This window comes from Balearica regulorum, chromosome 6, assembly GCF_011004875.1.
Source record: "Balearica regulorum gibbericeps isolate bBalReg1 chromosome 6, bBalReg1.pri, whole genome shotgun sequence".
Lineage (NCBI taxonomy): Eukaryota > Metazoa > Chordata > Aves > Gruiformes > Gruidae > Balearica > Balearica regulorum.
In genome coordinates, this window is record NC_046189.1 from 25,950,238 (window position 1) to 25,970,452 (window position 20,215).

Consider the following 20,215-nt stretch of genomic DNA (forward strand, 5'->3'; position numbering starts at 1 on the left):
CCAATCCCGTGTCAGAATCCATGACCAATCCTCTGTGAGAATCTATGCACTGACTAGTCCCATCTAAGAATCCATGTGCTGGCCAATCCTGGGTGAGAAACCGTGCACTGACCAATCTCAGGTGAGAATCCAGGTGCTGACCAGTCCCATGAAAGAACCTGTGCATGGACCAATCCTGGTGAAGCCCCCTGCAGCAGACTGTGTCTCAACCAATCCCAGTGTGACCCTGCTCCTGGCCAATCCCTGGTGTGGGAGCTGCTCTCTGGCCAATCCCAGTGGCCGGTTTGGGGCTGGGGGGGTTGATGAGGGGCCAGGGGGCACCCTCTTACCCTCCCTTGGGGCGGGCTGGGTGCAGTGACCCCATGCTCTCCCTTGGGGCAAGCTGGTTGTGGAGTCCCTGCAGTGGGGTGGCAGCACCCATGGGTGGGTGCTGTCAGCAGGGCATGGCTGGGGCTGTGGGGCTGGTGCCAGGCAGGCGCTGGCCTGTGGGGCCGGATCCAGACCCGTTGCCTGCAGATGTTGCCTTTTTAGGCACTGGAGCACAGCACATCCCCGCGGGTGGCCAGCCCTGTGCTGAGCCAGCACCCGCTGGCAGAACAGGGCCAGCCCCTGTCCTGGGCATGTGGAGGTGCCTCTGTTTCCCTCCTGACCCCAAAACCCTCTTTTTGCCCCCAAAAAGGTCTGTGGATGCTACTTTTTCCCCCTTCCCCTAGTTGGCACTTGGCAGCCCTGGGGCTGATTGCTCAAACCACCCAGAGCTGGGACCTGCCCTTATTTGGGTTGAAACCAGGGCTATTTTGGTGCAGCTGCCTCCATCGCAACCCTTCAGAGCTTCCCTGTGTGTTGACTTCCCTGTGCCCAGGGCTACTGGCCTGGGCTGCTGGTGGCCATCACCTTCTGGGCTGTGCTGTGGGTCCCAGGATGCTTTGGGGTGCTGGTAGTGGCCCCCTGGGGCTGCTGCGGGATGGAAGGGCTGGTGTCACCCATGGTATCTCGTTCCTGATCTCCATGGCTGAGTGCACTGGGTGATCTCTCTCCTGGCCCTGCTGCCTTCCTGGTGGCGATGGGTCCCAGGGTGGCTCCCTGGGGATGGGAGCTCTAGTAGGGGGGGAGATAGAGGGATGGGGTCTGTCCCAGCTTGGGGGATGTCTGTGGCATCGTGGTGGCTTTTTGCTGTGCGGTACCCTCCCCAAGTACCACCAGCATCTCTTGGGCAATACAGGGGTGGGGCAGCCTGGTGGCCTCCGCCCTGGCACAGGCGCTGCCAGGCATCCTGGTACAGAGGGGGTGGCATGGTGACAGTCCCTGGCCCAGCTGCGGCGTGGGCCAGGGATGCTCAGAGGGAAGCCTGGGAGCAGCGAGACCTCCGTGCCCTCCCCTCAGCCCAGCCTGACTCACCCTGAGCCACTGGCCAAGTTGCTCCCCAGCCCTTCGGCACAGCCGCTGGTTAAAGAGGGGAGAACCCCCAAAAGCAGCAGAGACCCTGAATGCTGGTGGGGGCGGAGGGGGGCTGTGTGGTGCCGGGGTGCTGCCCCCTCCCCGGGACTCCCAGGCTGAGGCTCCGTGCAGCTGCCCTGTGCATCACACACTGGGGCTGTGCTGGGCAGGGTGGAGCTGGGGTGAGGGGGGGAGCGAGCGTGGATGGAAACATGCTGTCCTCCCGCCGGGGACTTGTTGCATAAACAGGAGATTTGTCAGAGCAGCAAGAAATGCGAGGGCAGGAGCAGGCAGCACGTGGTGTGGGCAGGGGGGACCTGGCGTGGGCTGAGCTGGCATTGGTGCCACCCCAGCATCGTCCCGCGGGACGCTGATCTGGCCACTGAGTCACCATCCTCTTTGGCAACTGCGTTTCCAACCCACAGGGTGGTTTGGGAAGGGAACCCCCTTTCTGGGGGCTGGAGGGAGCACAGTGTCTTGCTCTCCTCTTTCGTGGTCCACATCCCTTCTGGGTAGGGGGGCCAGGGGAGCTGAGCCTGCCTGATCCCGGTTTGCTGTAGGGGGGAGTCTTTGACAGTGGGGGGGTCCCCTTTGACAGCACATCTCTGGCTATGACCGCACCAGCCGGGCTCGCTTGCTGGCACCTTGGCGCCTGGCTGTGGGAAGCAGCTCCGGTGTGCCATGGTCTGTGTGCGGGGTGGGGTGGCTGCTCCCGGCATTGCAAGGGTCAGCACCGGCCCGGATATCGGCTGGCTTGGGAATGTTTATCAGAGCTCCTGGGGAAGGGAAAAACAAAAACCGCCACCCAAAGGAAGGGATATGCGTCAGAGATGGGCCTGCATCGCCCACCGGCAGCCAGGCAGGCGGTGCTGTGGGCTGTGGGCCAGCGCTCGCCCAGCTCCAGCAGCCTGGCTGCAGGGGGACCCCTGTGCTCCCCCAGCCCACCCCGTTGCCCAGTGCTGCGCTGATCCAGCCCGCTCCCGAATCGCAGGGCCCCTCCATGGAGGTTTGTCTCCTCCCAGCCCTACAACCCGCAGGGATGCCTCTGGGCACCTCCGCAGTTGCAGGGGTTATTTTGCTGAGGGAGGAGGAGGAGGGAGAAGATGGGTTTGGGAGGGAGGGAGATGCAAGTGGTGGTTGCCGCATGGAGAAGTCTCTGGGGTGTCTCATCACCAGGTATATGGTGGATGTCCGCATCCCGCCAGCCTCACTCAGTGCTTGTGAACTGATGAAGATCTGGGGTGCAGAGGCTGGTCCCCGAGCTGCAGCCGTTGGGGTTTGGTGGAGGAGGGCTCCTGTGGGCTGCTCTGCCCTGGGGCAGCGTGGCCAGGGGCTGCCAAGGGTTTGCTGGCCAGGTGTTTACTTCTGGGCTTGGACATCTTGAGGGTATCAAGTTTCTCTAGGTATGGTGACAGCTGGCTATAAGTGAGTGAGCCCATTGCTGCTCTCCGGGGGAAGGCTTCAGGGTGTGCCCAACCCTTTACGAAACATCAGAGAGTCCCCACCGCTCATGGCCATGGGGCCTTGTGGGCCAGGGAACTGATTTTGCTGCTTGGCTCAAGGCAGTGGCTCATAGGATGTAGCTGCTGGAAAGGACGGGGCTGCAACCTGGGGGGCCGGGTGGGCGGGCAGGGGACCGTGGGGGGCTGGTGGGGTGGGCGGCAGCCCCGCTGCGCCTCGTTCCTCGCATTCCTGGGCAGGGCTGCCGGGCGGTGGGGTCGCGGCGGCGGGGGCCAGGCGGCAGGAATGCAAACACCGGTGGGGGGGAGAAGAAAGGCTGCTGTGTCTGCTGCGAGAGGCGAAACCCGGACCAGGGGTGTGCAGGTCCCCCCGCCTTTCCCACCCCTGCTTGCACAGGGGCACGCGGGGGTCCCTGGGGATGGAGGTGGCAGCGGTCCTGTGCAGGGCAATGCTCTCACTGATCCTGTGGGGCAGGAGGGATGCTCCTGCACCCCTGGGGCCAGGAGCTCGGCTTGCCTAGGAAGGGGTCCGTTGCATGGGGCAAGGTTCAAGGTGGTTCTCCCTGAACCCAGGGTATGTTTGAGCCAGACTGGAGAGAGGGATGAAAGCTGAAAACAGTGTTACGTTCCTGCAGTCCTCGTAAAACTGCCTTTCTGGGATGAGAGAGTGCCATACAGCCGGGGTTGTGTCTCCTGTGGATGGGAGGAGTGGTGTCGGGTGAGCACAAGCCCATATTAGACATCAGAGAATCCGCTAGGCAGGGAACTACACCACGGGCACCCCAGTTTTCTCCCTTCTCCAGCTGAAGGAGCATTTGTAGCCTGCAAACCTGGTGCTGAAAGCAGAGGAGGGGTGGGCATGGATGTTACCTGTCCGTGGGACTGGCGTGTCCCCACGATGGGGAAGCTGCACATCTCCCCCGTCACCGGCCTCGGGAGCTGGGGCTGGGTGGGGGCCGGGGGCCCTTGGTTGAGCATCCCTGGGGCAAGAGCACGGCGGTGTGCGGGGCACAGTGCGGGGTACGGCATGGCCCTCGCCGGCCCCGTCCGCAGTGACTCGCTGCCGGAGAACATTCCAGGGAGGCTGGCGTGGGGCCAGCGCCGCGGGGCAGGGAAAGGGGCCTTTTATGGAAGCATTTCTGCATTAGAATAAAATCATAATAATAATACGCAGAGGAAGGGAGCGGGAGGAGGAGGAGGAACAACCCCTGAAGAAAACAGGGAGGCGGGATGGGAACAGGCCAGCGGCCGTGGAGGGGGCAGGCTCTGGGCATCACCCTGTGGGACCTGGGATGGGGCGGGATCCGGGTGCTCCAAGTAGAGCGCTTGGGGCAAATCCTGATTTTTATGCCCCAGGGCAGGGGAGGCTGAGCAGAGTGTGGGGGGGTCCCCGTGCTGTCGTGGTGAGGGACCAGCTGCTGAGTGATGTTTGGCACATTGGCTTGATGCTGGGATAGGGCAGGGGATGGCTGGCTGGGGGTCACTTCTCCTGGGGACGCACGGGGAGTGGTTCGGAGGGGAAAAAGTGCCCCAGATCACCCCCCCCCCCCCCCCCACTACGGTCGGCATCTGCAGGCCAACGCGGGGCTGGAGCGGCTATTCCCGTGGCCCCCAGCACTGAGAAGCAAGGCATTGCCTCTCCCACCCCGGCATGCCGCTGCTTCCCATCGGACTGGGGTGCACGCAAAACCCAAGGTTAATTGTCAGTAATTGCCGCTGGTAATTAAGGTAACAATAGCTGGGCTGTTCAGCTGGCGGCTGCAGGAGCACTCACGAGGTCGGGCTCGGGTTTGTTCCAGGAGCTGCTCTTGGCATCAGGCAGCCGCCCTGCGCCGTGCCGTGCCCTTCTGTGCCCACCCGGGCTGGGGCTGCCCGGGTTCCCTGGCCAAGGACGAATGGCACCGCCGCTGCGGCCCTGAGCCCGCTCCCGTTTACCGGGGAGCCCAGTGTTGACCTCAGGACGCTGCCTGCCATGGGTGCCCCTGTCACCCCCTTGGGGAGGCACTGGGTTTGCTCAGGGAGGGGGGTATGTGTGTGGATGCTGCAGCCCGGCCCCTTCCCATGCCCTGTGCTGGGCTGGGGGCTGCAGGGACTAATCCTGGCCCTCTTTCTGCTTCCTTGCAGGCTGTGACCCCCTGCTCCCCCACTGTCAACTATGAGCCGGTAAGCGAGCCCCCCGCCGTGAGCCGTGGGTGGCAGGCAGGGCTCTGGGGATGCTGGGTGGGACAGGACACCCTGTTCTGCACTGGGCGTGGGACTTTCTCTGCCTGGGGGCGTCAGGGTGTGAGTTCCCCGCCCCTAAAACCGCAGGGGTCCTGTGCTGGGACTAATGGCAGCCCCCCATTTCGGTGGCATCCCATGTCGGAGCGGCATGAGTTGGGGCAGCCCTGCTATCATGGGACTTCTGGAGCTGGAACTTTCCGGGAAGAGGGGCTTGTGGGGTTGCTGGGAGGGACAGGCAGATGGGACGTGACCAGCCTGGTCTCTGGGGTCCCCCAGCGCCGAGGGCCTCCCCTCCCTGGCCAGAGCCGGGGCGGTTTCTTGTATGCCCGGAGATGGTTCTACCAGATGTGCCTTTGGCTCAGGGCGCCCAAGGCCACGCGTTTGCAGCCCTTCTTATTGTCACCCCCTTCTTTTGTCCCTCCTGGGGACCTTTAATGAGCAGTTGGGGCCGGGGCGACGCACAGCCCTTCCCACCCTGTCCTCTCCGGACACCAGGAAAACAGCTGGGCGCCCCATCTCCGTTCATCCCGTCCTGGGGAGGCCGGGCGGGGGGCGCTGGACAGGCAGCCGTGTTCCCTTGCCATGCTGCTCTGGGCCATGGCAGGGCACCGGGATGGTTCTGGGAGCAGGACCGTGCCTGGGGCAGAGGTTTGGGAATTGTGGCATGGTGGTGCCCACCACGCAGCATCTTTCTGGCAGAGCTGCCTTCCTGCCCCATCCCCAGCCCAGCCGTGCCTATGGCGGCGGGTAGAGCGGGCACGTGGCGGCAGGGAGGCTGGCATTGCCCAAGGCTGGCGCGGCCGCCTTTCCTTCTTGCTCCGGACGTGTGCCAAGGCTTGCTGGGGCAGGCACTGGGGAGAGGAGGCCCTGGCAGGCTTTCAGCTCCGGGCTCGGCAGCCTGGCAGTGCCGGGGTGGCCATGCCTCACGTGGGGCCCTGGGCTGAGCACCCTGTAGCTGGGCAGGGGTCTCACCCAAAAAATGGGTTATGGAATGGCCCCCCTTGAGTTCACGAGGGCTGTGCGTGAGCCTGAGCAAGGGGATGGGAGCAGAGCATGCTGCCTGCCCCGGGGCCCTGTGGTGGTTATCTGCCCCAAGTTTAATCTCTGCCTGCACCCCCCACCCCTGCCAGCCTCCCTGGGCACTTATCACCAGCAAAAACATGTTGACTTTGAGCTGGGGCCGTTACTGTGGCTTGAGGAGGAAATCGAAAGGGGTTTGCCCTGTCCCATGGCTGGAAGCGGCAGCCCCAAGCCAAGACTGGAGCAGCCTGGTCTTGGGGGTCTCCTTGGTCCCAAGACCCCCATGAGCCACCCAGCTGGGTCCCTTTGCTGTGCCACCCCCACGCGTGCCAAACAGCTGTTCCCGGGCAGGGAGGTCTGTCTGCTGCTCCTGATATTTGGGGTCTGGACACTCCCCCATCCTGGGAAGCTAATTCCTATCCCCAGCCCCACTTCAAAGCTCTCTGCAGACTCCAGCAGCATGTCACCCTTTTTTGAGCATCTCGGACCCCCACTCTGCTCCCACCAGGGTCCTTTGCCAGCCCTACGGGACCGGGTTTATCTCAAGGAGCTGGGCTTGCTGGTGGCTGGCAGCCAGGCTGGGCGTGGGACCGTGCCGGGCTCACCCCGTTGTTTACCTCCTGGCTGTGGGGTCTGACCATGGAGGATCCGGATGGGATCTCAGAGGTGTAGGGACCACCGGGTGCCTGCTGCGGAGTGGGCGCAAGGTTCGGCCCAGCGCTCTCCATCCATGGCAGTGGTCCAGCATGGGGGGTGGCTGCCGGGAGGCAGGATGGCAGCACCCTCAGTACCCAAGCATCACCCTGGCTTCGCGCTTGGGTTTCGAGGGATTTCCGACCTTTAGGAAGAGCGGACATGTTGGCAGGCAGGGAAGGAAATGTGACTGTGGTGCATTTCCTAGGAAGGGCCAGAAATAGCCAGGGGGAAACTTTTGACCCCAGCCCCCGCTCTCTGTGTGTGTGTGTGTGTGTCTCTCAATCTCTCTCTCCTTCTCTCTCGCTTGCCTTTTTCTCACCCTCCCCTTCCTCCTGCCCGCCTGCAGCCATCCCCGGGGGAGAGCATCACGAAGCAGGTAGACGCCCTGGTAAGTGCTGCCAGTCGCGGAGACTGATCTCTGCCTTGAGACTTCCCGGGGGTCGCTTGTGCCTGTCCCATTGTCGCAAGCACCCGTTGCACCCCAAATCCTTCAGCCTGGGATGCTTCTGTAGCCCCCCAACATTCCTGCCAGCCAAGTGATGATGGCCATGCCAAAGGCCAAGCGAGGTGCCCGGGGTCGGTGGCTGAGGCGGTGGCGGAGCCTGGCGGAGGGGGGGCCGGGGCTTTTGCCACAAAGCCGGCTTTCCTGTCTCGGAGCTGGGGATATGTTATTTAATCTGTGGACATGAAATTGCTAAGACAGTGTAGACAAACGCACTGCCAAAGTCAACGCGGACAGCTTCCCCCTGCCTGCAGCAGCTCGCAGGCCTCCCTGCGTGCCGGGGCTGGGACCCGAGGGATGGAGGCAGAGTGGTTCCCACGAGGAAGAGAGTGAAAGCCTTCCTCACCTGGGAGCTGGCTTTGCCCCATCCCTTTGCTGGTCCAGGACATGTTTCCAACCCCTCTCTGAACTGGAGAAAGAGCATCCACAGCTAGAAAAATCCATCAGGACAGTCAGGAGCCCCCTTTGCCGGCTTTGCTTTCTTTTGGGGAAGCTTCCTGGTATTTCTGCAGCCTTTCTTGTGCCTCGCATCACCCTTTCCATGCAGAAGCGACCTGCAGGTTTCCGATGCTGCCCAGAGCCTGGGGACATACCGAGCCAGCCTGCGACTGGGAGGGGGATGCTCGATAGGGTTAGCGGGGGGGGTCTTCGACCCAATGTGGCTGAGACCAGCCTGCCCTGGGCTGGGCTGGACTGGGACATACTGGCTTGGCTGGGGTCTCTGCTTCAGTGGGGACCTTTGCAGGGTCTGCCAGCCTGGCAGCGGGCAGGAGCGTTTAATAACATGAGCGCTTGCTCCTATCAGCTGATCGTGGGCTGACTCTTCCTCGTGCAGGGGCTGGCGGCAGAGACGTCAGCGTGGCTGTGGTTAGATCGGGGCGGGGAGTGGGGCAGAGCTGGGGGGCTCCTGCCAGGCTGGGTGACGCTGGAGGGTCCTGCTGCGGGCAGAGTGCTGGGAGCGGAGCCACCATGCCATGGAAATGGATTAGCAAGGGTCTTGCTGCTGTCAAGGTACGGAGAGGGAGAGGGGGTCTGTCGTCCCTGCCTTGCTCGCCCTCCCGTGCCTCAGTTTCCCTATGCAGGAGAGGCAAGTGAGTCCTGGTTGCCCCATGTCAGCTCTTCTGTCGGGCATGGCTGCGGTTTGGGAGGCTGCTGCAGCTCAGCGGGGTGACAGGGGCTGCTGGGGCTCCCCTGGCTGGTGGGTGTGGGTGGGGAACCCCAGACATCTGCTATGAAGGTTTGGGGCAAAGCAGAGCCCGTGGTGGGGTCCCGTCCTGGTCACTGGTGGGTGATGCAGGGACGAGCCCACGCTCAGGTTGAAGCTTGCTCCATACACCCTGGCCAGGAAAGGTTTTACCTCTATTTTTGCTGCATTTTAGTTCCTTCTTTCCTCCCAGCAATGCTGGGGGATTTCTGGGGTGAGCAGGAGATTTGGGGCACCCTGGGGACAACCTGGGTGGCGATTGTCACTGCTGCCCGCACACCCCTGGGTGCTCGGATGGGGCTGCTGCCTCCTGGAGTGGCTTTGGCTGGGAGGGGAGACCACTGTCTCTGGCCCCACGGGCTGCCAAGCCTGGCTCTGCTCTGCCAGGCAGCCTGACCTTGAAAGGGGGAAGCGAGGGTGATGGAGGGTGACGCCGGCTGCCTGCGGGAGCAGCCCCAGGACCGTGCTGGGTGGGAGACGGCAGGCGAAGGGCACCGGGGACAGCTCTCCCACCTCGCCCCGTTGCCTCTGGTGTGGCGGTTGCAGGGTGGCAGCAGGTTCTGCAGCTCCGGGGGACAAAAGGGACATCCCGGGAGCCGGCTGTGAGGTGCATCTCTTGTTTCTGGGTCCTTCTGGGGGCTCGGGATGTGTTGCCTGTGCAAGATGAGTCTTTAAATGACTCCTGTTTGTTAGCTGGAGATACTAAAGCTAATGAGGTGTGAGTGTGTTTTTCCTTAGTGGTTTTTTTTGGAAACCCTGCTTTGTTTTTCGGTTGAGGTCACGAAGTCACCGAGCAAACCGGCTGCAGATGAAATTCTTGAGGCTGGAGAACATGCATAAATAGAAGTTTCCTGCTCCAAGAGCTCAAACATTTCCTCCCGGCGTTGGGCTCTGCAGAGCCGGGGCCAAAGCAAACTGTCGTGCCTGGCTGGCTCCTCGCCGCCGCTCGGGCAGCGAACCTGCCCCTGGCCCGGGCAGGGCCAAAGCCACTCTGTCCTGCCAGGTGTGTGCCTGGAGCCCGGCTGAGACCAGAGGGACTCGTGACATGCCTGAGACTGTCCCCCCACCCACAGCACCCTCCTCAAAGGTCCTCTGGGACCCCGTGCCAAGGCACTGGACCTGCAGTGCCCGTGGCGGCTTGTACCAGCCGCACTAGTGTTGCGAGAGCCGGGTTTTGCTCGTGGCCATGGTGGGGGGATGATGGTGCCTTTGGGGCATTTGGAGCCACCAGGATGCTCAGTGGGTGGGATTTGGAGACAGTGATATTTTGGGGGTGTTATGGTGCGCAATGTGGCGGGGGTGGGATACGCCAGCAGCACCAATCACACCCAGCTCTAGCAGGACCCCCGTGCTGGCTGCGGGCTGGGTCAGGGCAATAACTTGCATTTCCTCTCTGGTTCTTTAGGATGCCACAAAATCCCCCAGGAGCGGGCAGTCACGCCACAAAACATCCAGGTAGATGCCTCAGTTTCCCCTTCTGGTGACCATCTCTGCCCTGCCTGAACATCCCCTCCCCCAACACTTTTCTTCTCCAGATGTGCTACAGCTGGGAGGTGCTCCCCAGGGAGAAGACATGGGGGTTATGACCCACCATCCCCAACTTGGGGTCTCCAAGACACCCCAATGGGCCTGGGAGCAGGGGAAAGGCTGTGGGCAGTCCCCGTGTGTCCCAGTCCGTCTTGCTTAACCCCAGGGGCCATGCAGGGTGGGGAAGGGTCACCATGTCCCCTTCCCACACTGCGTCCTGACAGCGGTCCCTTCCCTTGCCCAGGAGCATGAGCCTGACCGCGGCCATGGAGAGCAGCTGTGAGCTGGACCTGGTGTACATCACGGAGCGGATCATTGCCGTCTCCTACCCCAGCGCGGCTGAGGAGCAGAGCTTCTGCAGCAACCTCCGCGAGGTGGCCCACATGCTGAAGTCCAAGCATGGGGACAACTACGTGGTGAGGGGCACAGCTGGGTCCCTGCCAGGCTGGGGAAGGGGCTGGGGTGCTGCAGGGGATGGGTGCTGGATCTTTGCCTCTGTCTGGGCTTGACTCTGGTGAGGGGGGGGTCTTTGCACCAAGACGGGTGGATTTTTTTCCTTCCTTGAAGCTTTCCAGTCCCTTTTGGACCCTCTGGCAGTTTTTGGCCGCTGTGTTGCCCTGTGGCAAGGTGTTATTTGGGTTAATGTGTCCAGGGAAGCCTCTTAAGGGGGAATTTGGGGAGGCTTTGGGGTGAGGAAGAGGTGGGAGGTGGCAGTGAGGAAGGAAGGTGTCCCCTCACTCTGTCTTTCCTCTTCCCTGAAGCTTTTCAACCTCTCTGAGCGGAGACATGATGTCAGCAAACTTCACCCCAAGGTGGGTCACAGCTGTGGGGAGCAGAGGGACTCAGGGCAGGGCTGTCTGTGGGACCAGCTCCCCACTGCAAGCTGTTTGGGGGAGGAACAGCCACCCTTTCTATTCCACCCAGCTGGTGGAGGAGCAGAGGGGGGAAAACCCAGAGGAAAACACTGAGACTTCCCAGTGAGTTTGTGGGGTCTCACACCCCCCCCCCCACAAACACACCCACCCCTCCTCCCATCCCCAGCCCAAACCTGGCTGTTGGGGCCTCTTAGAGACCTCCCTAAGGCGTCGACCCCATCCCTGTGACCATGGGGGAGCCCTGGACAGCTGAGCCTAGTGACCTGGATGGGGGGCTGAGATCTGGGCCCCCAATGGCCTGCCCAGGACAGGGGGCTGGGCAGTGGGGTGCGGGGTGGAGGAAGAGGCTGGAAGGGACACGTCAGGTCAATGCAGTGGTGCTCACCCTGGGGTACGTGCCCTGGGCTTTGCACACTGGCAGGCTGGGAACTGCAGGTGGGGCAGAGCCTGGTGTGGATGTGACCCCTGGCTGTTCCTCCTGCCCAGGTACTGGATTTTGGGTGGCCTGACCTGCACACCCCAGCGCTGGAGAAGATCTGCAGCATTTGCAAAGCCATGGACACATGGCTCAACGCGGCGACACACAACGTGGTGGTGCTGCACAACAAGGTAGGCTGGATCCTGTCCTCAGGATGCACAGCGATGGGAGTCTGAGGGAAATGAGGGGCTGCAGGGATGGGGCTGAGCAGCCTCAGAAGCTGAGGGATGTAGGGAACGTGAGGGTTTGTGGGTTGGTGTCAGCATGCATGTGCATTGGTGTGTGTATGTAAGGGTTGGGGTGTGCGTATGAGTTAGTGCGTGCATATAGGGACCGGTGGGTGCGTGCCTGCATGTGGGGCGGCCGTGCCTGGGTGCTTGCAGGCGCCGCTGCCCCCGTGACACCCCTTCTGCTGTGTGTCTGCAGGGAAACCGTGGCCGGCTGGGGGTGGTGGTGGCTGCCTACATGCACTACAGCAACATCTCGGCCAGGTGAGAGGGACATGTGGCCCCCAGGCCCACTGCTGACCTCTGTCCCAGCAGTGCTGGGGTGCTGGTGACGACGCTTTCCTTCAACCTCATCTTCCTTTTTGTCTCTGCAGCGCCGACCAGGCTCTGGACAGGTTTGCCATGAAGCGCTTCTATGAGGACAAGGTGGTGCCGGTGGGTCAGCCATCCCAGAAGAGGTGGGTCCTGGTGTGCGTTTTACCCCCGTGGCCAGGGCGGGTGGGTGCAGGAGGGCTCAAGGGGGGTGCTCTGCTGTGGGTCCTGCCCTGAGCTGCCTGTCTGCCCTCTAGGTACATCCATTACTTCAGCGGGCTCCTCTCTGGCAGCATCAAGATGAACAACAAGCCCCTCTTCCTCCACCACGTCATCATGCACGGCATCCCCAACTTTGAGTCAAAAGGCGGTAGGTGCTCCCACACCTCCCCCCACGCACACACCACCACCCCACACTGCCTGGCCAGGCTTGCTCTCCATGGGGGATGTTTTCCCCAGTTTCCTCTGCAATTTGAATTTCTCTTTCCCTCTCAGGACTGTTCCTTCTCTGTGACTGTTCACTGTAGCAGGGCACTACCCTTTTCCCACTGACATGCCCCCCCTGTGCAGGGTGCCTGGGGCTGGGCACTAACCCGAACTGTGGGGTGATGAGCCTTTTCTGATGGCTTTTTGGAGGATGGCACCAGATGGGGGTTGGGATGCAGTACCATGCCCGGTGCCAATACCCAGAAGCAGTCCCTTCCTCAGAGACCATCATCCCGCCTCCATCCCCAGCCCAGCACTTGCCCCAAGTCCTATAGGACCCAAACTGGGCTATAGGGGCTTTCCCTTTTTCCCACCCCATCTGGAGCATCCCTTTCTGCCCATCCCAGATGTTGCCCATGGCCGGTGTGGGGAGCGGCTGTTTGCCTTGGCTCCTTCTCTGTTTGGATTTCTCCCCCATGACTAATCCCTGCCCCGGCCCCTCCGCCCTGCCGGCTAACAGCAGCGTGCCTTCTCTCCCCGCCTTGATGTCTTCCAGGTTGTCGGCCCTTCCTGAAAATCTACCAGGCCATGCAGCCCGTCTACACCTCGGGGATCTAGTAACTATCTCCTTACCATGGGGCTTCCCTCTTCCCCAGCGCCGCGAGCTTGGCAAGGGGGGCAGAAATGGAGAGGGTGAAGGCCAAGTGCCCAGCAGTCCTGATGCCCTGTGCTTATTAATCTGTGGTCCAGGGAGCTGAAAAAAAAGGGTCTCCCCTTTCCTTGGCGGTGGTAACTGGCTATACTGGGCCATACTGGGCCCTTCTGCTGGGAGGGCTGTAGTGACTCTGCGTATCAGCAGAGGGAGCCCGGGGCTGTGCAGAGCCTGGGGCTGGGCGTCCCCGGAGGGAGCAGGGACAGGGATGGGGACACCTCCCTGGGGGATGGAGGCATTTCTTCTTTCCCTGCCCAAAGAGCTGCTCCTTCTGCCCGGAACTGTCCTAAAAGCCCTCTTTCTCTCCCCAAAAGAGATTTTTTTCCCCATTTTAACCTCCCCATGATTTGCCACAACACCATTTTCTGATGCTGCTCCTGGGAGCAGGCACTGGCGAAGGCAAAGCAGGAGATGATTTCTCCGGCCGCCCTGATGCTCTGCTTGGGGCTGCATCCCAGCCTGGGATCCCTGGAGGGAGCAGTGCCCTCACCTCGGGGGTATTCCCATCTCTCGCCCCCCCCCCCGCCCCCGAACCAGGATCTCCGTTCCCTGCAGCCAGGTGTCCCCGTTAGCCGAGATTTACTGCCATCCCAGCCTCGCCTTTCAGCTTTTAATAGACTGTTTATGGGATGCTGGTAATAAACTCCAGGTTTATCTTGCCTGTGAAATCCAACTCCCTTCTTCCCTCTTCCCCCACTGCCGATGCCACCGCCCGGAGGCAGCCCCCCTGTGCCCCAGGGAGGGGAGGGCTTCCGGCAGGGAGACTGTGGCGTGGAGGAGAGCCTTCCCTGAGAGCCGTCCCTCCATGTCCCATGCTCTGCTCGACCCATAGGGTGGATGGCTGATAGCCCAACCCCAGCACTCAGACCCCAGTCAAATCCTCCCATCCAGGGTTTTTAGCATCCTCATTGAGCTGTGCCTCAGTTTCCCCTTCTTGTTTCCGGAATCTGGGAATGGGTGCCATTTGGGGTGGGGGACGGGACTCTGTCATCTGGAGGACTAACTCCATACTTTGCACCTTTTCTGGCTGGGTTTGGGTGGAAGGGGCTGGTGGAGGCGATGCTGGGAACCCTGGAGAGGCTCTACACCGCACCTCATTTCCTCCCACCATCCCTCTCTGCAGCAACGTGCAAGGAGACAGCCAGACGGGCATCTGCATCACCATTGAGCCTGGCTTGCTCCTCAAGGGTGATATCTTGGTAAGGAGCCTCGGCTCAGCGCCATGTGAGGAGCAGCTGGGGGACAGGTGGTCCTTGTGCCTTGGGACCCTCTGGTTCCCCCTTGCTCAGCTTTGGGGGCTCGTCCTGACAGCCTGAACCCACTCCCCTCCACAGCTGAAGTGTTACCACAAGAAGTTTCGCAGCCCGACCCGTGACGTGATTTTCCGCGTGCAGTTCCACACATGCGCCGTGCATGACCTTGACGTTGTCTTTGGCAAGGAGGACCTGGATGAGGCCTTCAGAGGTAACCACCCCGGCACCTCCCCACTCAAAACTCTCTCCTCCTCCTGCCCCTCTGACACTGCTCCCATTGTAGGGACATCTGGGCACCCACCCCAAATCCACCCCCATGAAGCAGGGCATCCCTGCTCCATCTGCAAGGTGTGGTGCCGCTCAGGGGACCAGTGGCAGCATCATCCCCTTCATTGCCAAAACTGGTACTGATGTGGAGGCCTGCCTTGGGTTGTTTTGGGGGCTGAGATGTGCTGCCCTTTGCCAGGACATCCTCTCCCAGCTCCCAGCCTTGAGCTGGCCTGCGGGCATGTTTGGGGTGGCCATCTGTGTTCTGCTGGAGGGATAGATGGAGATGGTCCCTTTGCTCTGCTCTCTCCCTGACAGATGACCGCTTCCCCGAGTATGGGAAGGTGGAGTTCGTGTTCTCTTACGGCCCCGAGAAGATCCAAGGTATGGCTGGCTCCTTTCCCACTCCCCAGCTCTATCCCCTGCTGCCTCCCTGGCGACCTCCCCCAGCCCTGTTTGCAGTCCCTTTGTCACCAGGGTGGGATGAGGGGTCCAGGCAGTGATGCTGATCTAGGAGCACACATGGGTGTCCTATTGCCCTCACTCTCTTCTCCAGAAGGCTGCTCAATGCAGCACTTGCTGGCCCGGGAGAGAGGGAGGGAGTATTGGGAGCAGAGGACCCACCACCCAAAAAGTCCAGACCTAGGCACAGGGTCAGTCCGTCTGCCTGTCCCTAGGCAATCCCAAAAGCCCCAGCCAGCCTTGTACACCTTGTTTGTGGGTCTTGATGTGCCTCCCATGCTCATCCATCCCTCTCAGTGCCCCCATTCCTACATGACTCTCGTGCCTTGCCCTACGGCTCCTGCCCTCTTTCCCTTGCCTGCACCTTCTCTCCGTCTCCTCCCTCCATCCCACCCGTGCTGGCTCCATCGTCACCCTGACAGACCATCCTGCCTCTTCCCAGGTATGGAACATCTGGAGAATGGCCCCAGCGTCTCTGTGGACTACAACACATCTGACCCGCTCATCCGGTGGGATTCCTACGAGAACTTCAACATCCAGCGTGAGGACAGCGCAGAGGGCGCCTGGGCTGAGCCGCCCCTGCCCGGCAAGCACCTGGAGAAAGGTTAGGGCTCATGGGGTGGTTGGTGGCCAAAGTGTCCCCATGGGAATCCCAGGGAAGGGGACACCGGTGGGCAGCAGAGCTGGGGGCAGGCAGCCACTACTGGAGGAGTGTGGCCACAGGATTGGAGAGGAAGATCTGGTGGACTTTCCCTCCTGCTGGCAGTGCCAGGGAGCTCAGGCTCTGTTTTCAGTGCTTTTGCTTTCAAAGCCCTGTTTGCACAGAGCAAGGTCGAGCCCTGGTTCATGCCCCAGAGCTTTGGGAAACCCAAACCCCAAGTCTTTTGGGAGCAGGACCTAATGGTCCCCCCATTAGGTCTCCCAGCTCCTTGCTCGTGGCACAAGCGTAGAGGGATGTAGCTGTGCCTCAGTTTCCCCTGGGGGATGTGGAGACCTCACTGGCCCTGGAGGGTCTGCACCATGGCTTGGAGCTGGGAAAAGCCCCTTGAGCACCCGCCTGGATGCAGCGAGTCAGCCACCCTCGCCTGCTTGGCAGGAACAGGCAGTACTTGTATGTCGAAGGGTGGTGGGCCCCTGTCCTGGCAGCAAAGCCACCTGTGGCTGAGCAGATGCCTGAGCTTTCCTGGCCTGGTCCAGACACGCGTCCCCGGAGTGGGGACAGCTGCGGTCCCTGACGTCCCTGAAGGTCACTGGCTGCTCTGAGTGGGAGCTGTGGGTGGCCGGGCTCACTGGGGAGGGTGGAGACTCTGCCTGGGATGGGCGAGGGGGTCCCTGCCACTGGTGAGGACGTGGGGCTGGCCCCGGGGCAGCTGCATGGAGCTGGCATGGGCACCTGCCTTGGCACGGGGCAGTAAACAGGCAACTCGTGACACGCAGGCTCAGCTATGTGGGGGGAGCTGGGAGCTGTGGGTCCGGCCCCGATGGGAGGGGACATGCATCCCCACCGTGAGCTCAGACTGTGGCTCTGCTCCTGCCCTGAGCTGGCAGGGCTGTCTGGCAGCACCCTCCTACCTGCAGAGACCTGAGTGCCTCAGTGCATGTGTGTTCCCCTCTGGCCCCCAGCACTCCCAGCCCCTCACAGGGCTACAGAGGTACCCCAGGACTCCCCTCTGTCCCCTCCTGGGGGTCTCGGTGGGTGTCAGGGCTGTGGAGGTCCCTCCACGTGCCAGCTGGGCCGTCTTCCCTGCAGGGAGGGTGGTGATGGGGAACGAGGGCACCTTTGCAATTGGTTTGGGGATGAGCCGGGACTGCCGGAGGCAGGAGACCGTCCTCTGACCCGTGCCAGCACAGGCAGCTGTGACACAGCCTATCTATCGGGGGTCTCCCCCCGGCCACCCCGTGGGGCACCTTAAGCAGCAGCGGGGAGAGCCAACGTGGGCTCGGAGGTCTCCTGCCTTCCTCCCTCTCTGTTGGCACTTTCCCTCTTCTCCAGCCTGTCCCAGGCCGGGATGGGGACCCCGGTGCCTGGCTGTGCGAGGGGGGTCCCTGTTTATGGTTGTTCTCGCCTTATTTGGTCAGGGAATCGCACGCCACATTTTTGGCACCACCAGGCGCGAACGAGCGGCGGCCGGGGGCGGAGGGGGGTGAGGTTGGCACGGGGACCCGCGCCGGGGTGGGATCAGCCGCTGCTCCTCGTCCCTGCTGCTGCCCGTCCCCGCCGCTCGGCGAAGGCTCCCCGCAGACTGGCGCCGCAGCCCGGGCCGACTGGATCGCCTGCCAAACGGTGGGTCCCCCCGCACCGTGTCTCTGCTGGCCGCAGCCGCTCTCGCTGGACGTGGATGCCCTTTCTCTGGTGGCTTTGGCTCAGCTTGGGGCATCTGTATGGGCTGGGGGGGTTGCCCGACAGGGTGGGGGTGACCCTGCGGGATCCCGAAGCTGGCGGGGCAGGTGGATGGCTGGGGATGGTGCTTGTCCCGGTGTTGCCCTTGTCTCTGCCGTGCTTATCCACGGGGGCTTGGGAAGGGGAAACTGAGTCACGGCAGGGTCACCAGCTGACCGAGCTCGCCTAGGGCAGGGGGCATGAAAGGGGGATTTGAACCCCCCACATCTTGCTCTCTGGCCAAGGGGACCTGTCTGGGTCTGGCAGGTGGGGGCTGCTCCATGAACCACCCCCACGGCACAGGCTGTCCCCGTCGGTGAGCTCACCCTCCTGCCTTACCCAGGCACAGCCCTTGCTGCCCACTGGGCTTGGGCTGCCCTGTGGTCCTTAGCAAGAGGGGTGCGCTGGGGTACCCCTGCAGACCCATCCTGATGCCAATCATCCATCCCCATGTAGCATGGGGGAGGCGAGTGGTGTCCCCGAGTGCCTTGTGGCTTCACCTTCCTCCTTCGTCCTCCTCGAAGGGGCTTTGGGGTCGGTGCCGGCTGCGTGGCAGTTTCCTGCTGCAGTCCCCGTAGCCATCAGTTGGCTGAGAGGGTGTTTGGAGGCTGAAGGGTAGTGATGGGGTGTTTCCTCCTTTGGCTGTTTGGATGTCCCCTATCCAGAGTGGAAGAAGGATGCTTTGCCAGCACAGTGGTGCCTCTCCTTGGGGGGCCAGGCTGGCTCCAGGGCACCCACCCATGGCTGGATGCGGCACTGTTGGGTTTGCAGCTGGTTGGAGGATGACCACAGAGAAATTTCTGGGGTACTGCAGAGGCAGGTTGGCAAAGCTGGATGGGGAACATCTATGGCTTGGTTTGGTTTTGCTGAGAAAACAAATGCTGATGGAGAACAGGGAACTGAGGCTGGCACAGAGCCGGTGGAGGGGTTGTCCCCAGGGTCTGGATGTGTGACTGTGGTGGGGGGATACCAGGCTTTGCCATCCTGGTGCAGGATAATGCAAAAGGGCCGGGTGTCTGTCCCTGACCCAGCAGCTCCCTATACTGGCTGTACCTTGCACCCACCCTGGCTGGTCTGCCGCACCCTGTGTCCTGTCCCCCTCCCTGCCTCCCACCTCTGTACCATCCCAGTGCCTGCTGTGGGCTGGTCCTGCCCCCTGGCTTTACTGGGGCTGGAAGAGGGTTGGCCAGGGCCTGGCCAAATCCAACATCTGCGGGAGACTTGCTAAATCCCCACCTGAGTCATGGTTCTGGCATGGGGCTCCCCTGCAGCTCAGCCCCATGCGTGGTGCAGAGCTGGCCGGGGTGGGGAGCAGGATCAGCATCCCACCCCTCTGGGGATGGGAGGTCACGGCAGAGCCTGACCCCCACGTGGCAAAGGCTGGGGGGTCCCAGAGCCCCCCAGGTCGAGCTGGATGTCAGTCCTGCACCTTTCCATGGGGCAGTAAGCCCCTAGATGGTGTTGCTGTCATCTGTTGGGCCCCCAGGAGGGTTGGCAACTCGTGGGGTACATCTTCCCTAGTGGGGTCAAATCCTGCCCCACTTATCTGGGGTTGCGGCTGCCCAGGAGGGCGAGCCAGGCTGTGCAGAGGCGGAGAGCCAAATGGGCCAGGCTGGAGCTGTTAAATCCATCGCTGGAGCTGCCGGCGGGCTGCTGCTCTCCCCCCGCGGCTGGATCCATCCCCTGGCCAGGCTTGTCGGGGAGGGGAGCCACTGGCTCTCCTCTTGCCTTCGCCAGCTGACTAAAGCCAAAGGAATCCACTTCCCCCTCCCCATCCCACCCCTCTCTGCTGCTCTCTGCTTTCGCTCTGGCCGTTGTAAGGTAAGGGCTCTGCGGGGTGGGCGTTTTGGGGGGCAGTGGGGATTCGGCCAGGCCGGATGGGGATCCACGGGAGTGTCTCCCCCTTGCTTCTGGTTATTCCCCATGGGAGAAATGCTGGAGCATTCACGGGCTTGGCTAGACATTTCGACTGGAGCATGGCTGCTCGCAGGGCAGGGTCAGTCCTCTGACCTGGTATTTGGGGTTGTGATGTGGGGGGGGTGATGGGGCTTGGTCCCCCTGGGATTGGGAACCAGGCAGGACTGGGATGCAGGGAGAGAGGGACGAGCTGGTGGAAGCTCAGCCCCTTCTCTTCCCCCTTTATACCGTCCTTGAAGTAAAAACCTGCCGGAGCGTGTGTGCGTGGGGCGGGGGCTGTCCCTGGGCAGCTGGCCTGGAGCAGGGAGCTCCCAGCCTGCCCTCCTGCAGGCTGCCCACCGCTGCACAACCGGGGCAAAAAATAAAAAGGCAGAGAAGTCAGCAAGCCTTGGAGGTTTTGGGAGGATGCTGACTTGGTGTGTGCCACTGTTTGGGAACAAATGGGGCTGTGAGTCAGGGGGCCGGCTGGAAATGCTGCTCTCATCCCCTGCCGTCATCCGCAGGGGTGTGGGAAATGCATGATTTGGGGGATTAGAATGGGGAGAGTCTCACGTTTTTCTGAGTATTTTGGATCAGTGGAGGAGCGGAGGCTTGAACATGGGCTCAAGCAGGAGCACGGACACAGGGTAGGCTCACCGTCACCTGGACCAGTGAATTGTCAGCAACATCCCAGCGTGGATTTTTCCTGGGATGGAGCAGCATGGTCGCAGGCAGCTCTGGGATGGACAGGATCTGTGCTGTGTCTTCTGCCACGGGACAGGGTGGCACATGCCATCCCAAAACTGATGCTGGCATGTCCATGCTGTGCCAGGGGAGTGGTGGGGCACAGAAGGGGGG

At 62.1% G+C, this 20,215-nt stretch overlaps 1 protein-coding gene across 19 annotated transcripts in view; it reads left to right on the forward strand.

Moving 5' to 3' along the window:
* TNS1 (tensin 1) overlaps positions 1 to 20,215 on the forward strand; it is a 65,654-nt gene that overhangs the window by 17,766 nt on the left and 27,673 nt on the right. For 14 of the 19 annotated variants that reach the window (XM_075756953.1, XM_075756960.1, XM_075756971.1 and 11 more), the window contains 14 exons: positions 5,022 to 5,060; positions 7,183 to 7,224; positions 9,948 to 9,997; positions 10,314 to 10,485; positions 10,831 to 10,881; positions 11,431 to 11,553; positions 11,849 to 11,913; positions 12,024 to 12,107; positions 12,219 to 12,331; positions 12,944 to 13,004; positions 14,223 to 14,298; positions 14,434 to 14,563; positions 14,938 to 15,003; positions 15,524 to 15,685. In XM_075756953.1, the coding sequence (XP_075613068.1) occupies positions 5,022 to 5,060; positions 7,183 to 7,224; positions 9,948 to 9,997; positions 10,314 to 10,485; positions 10,831 to 10,881; positions 11,431 to 11,553; positions 11,849 to 11,913; positions 12,024 to 12,107; positions 12,219 to 12,331; positions 12,944 to 13,004; positions 14,223 to 14,298; positions 14,434 to 14,563; positions 14,938 to 15,003; positions 15,524 to 15,685 (1,234 nt within the window). Of the gene's footprint in view, positions 1 to 2,287; positions 2,444 to 5,021; positions 5,061 to 7,182; positions 7,225 to 9,947; positions 9,998 to 10,313; positions 10,486 to 10,830; positions 10,882 to 11,430; positions 11,554 to 11,848; positions 11,914 to 12,023; positions 12,108 to 12,218; positions 12,332 to 12,943; positions 13,005 to 14,222; positions 14,299 to 14,433; positions 14,564 to 14,937; positions 15,004 to 15,523; positions 15,686 to 20,215 lie in introns of those variants that run through there. The other 5 variants (XM_075756966.1, XM_075756955.1, XM_075756965.1 and 2 more) reach the window with 3 other exon arrangements.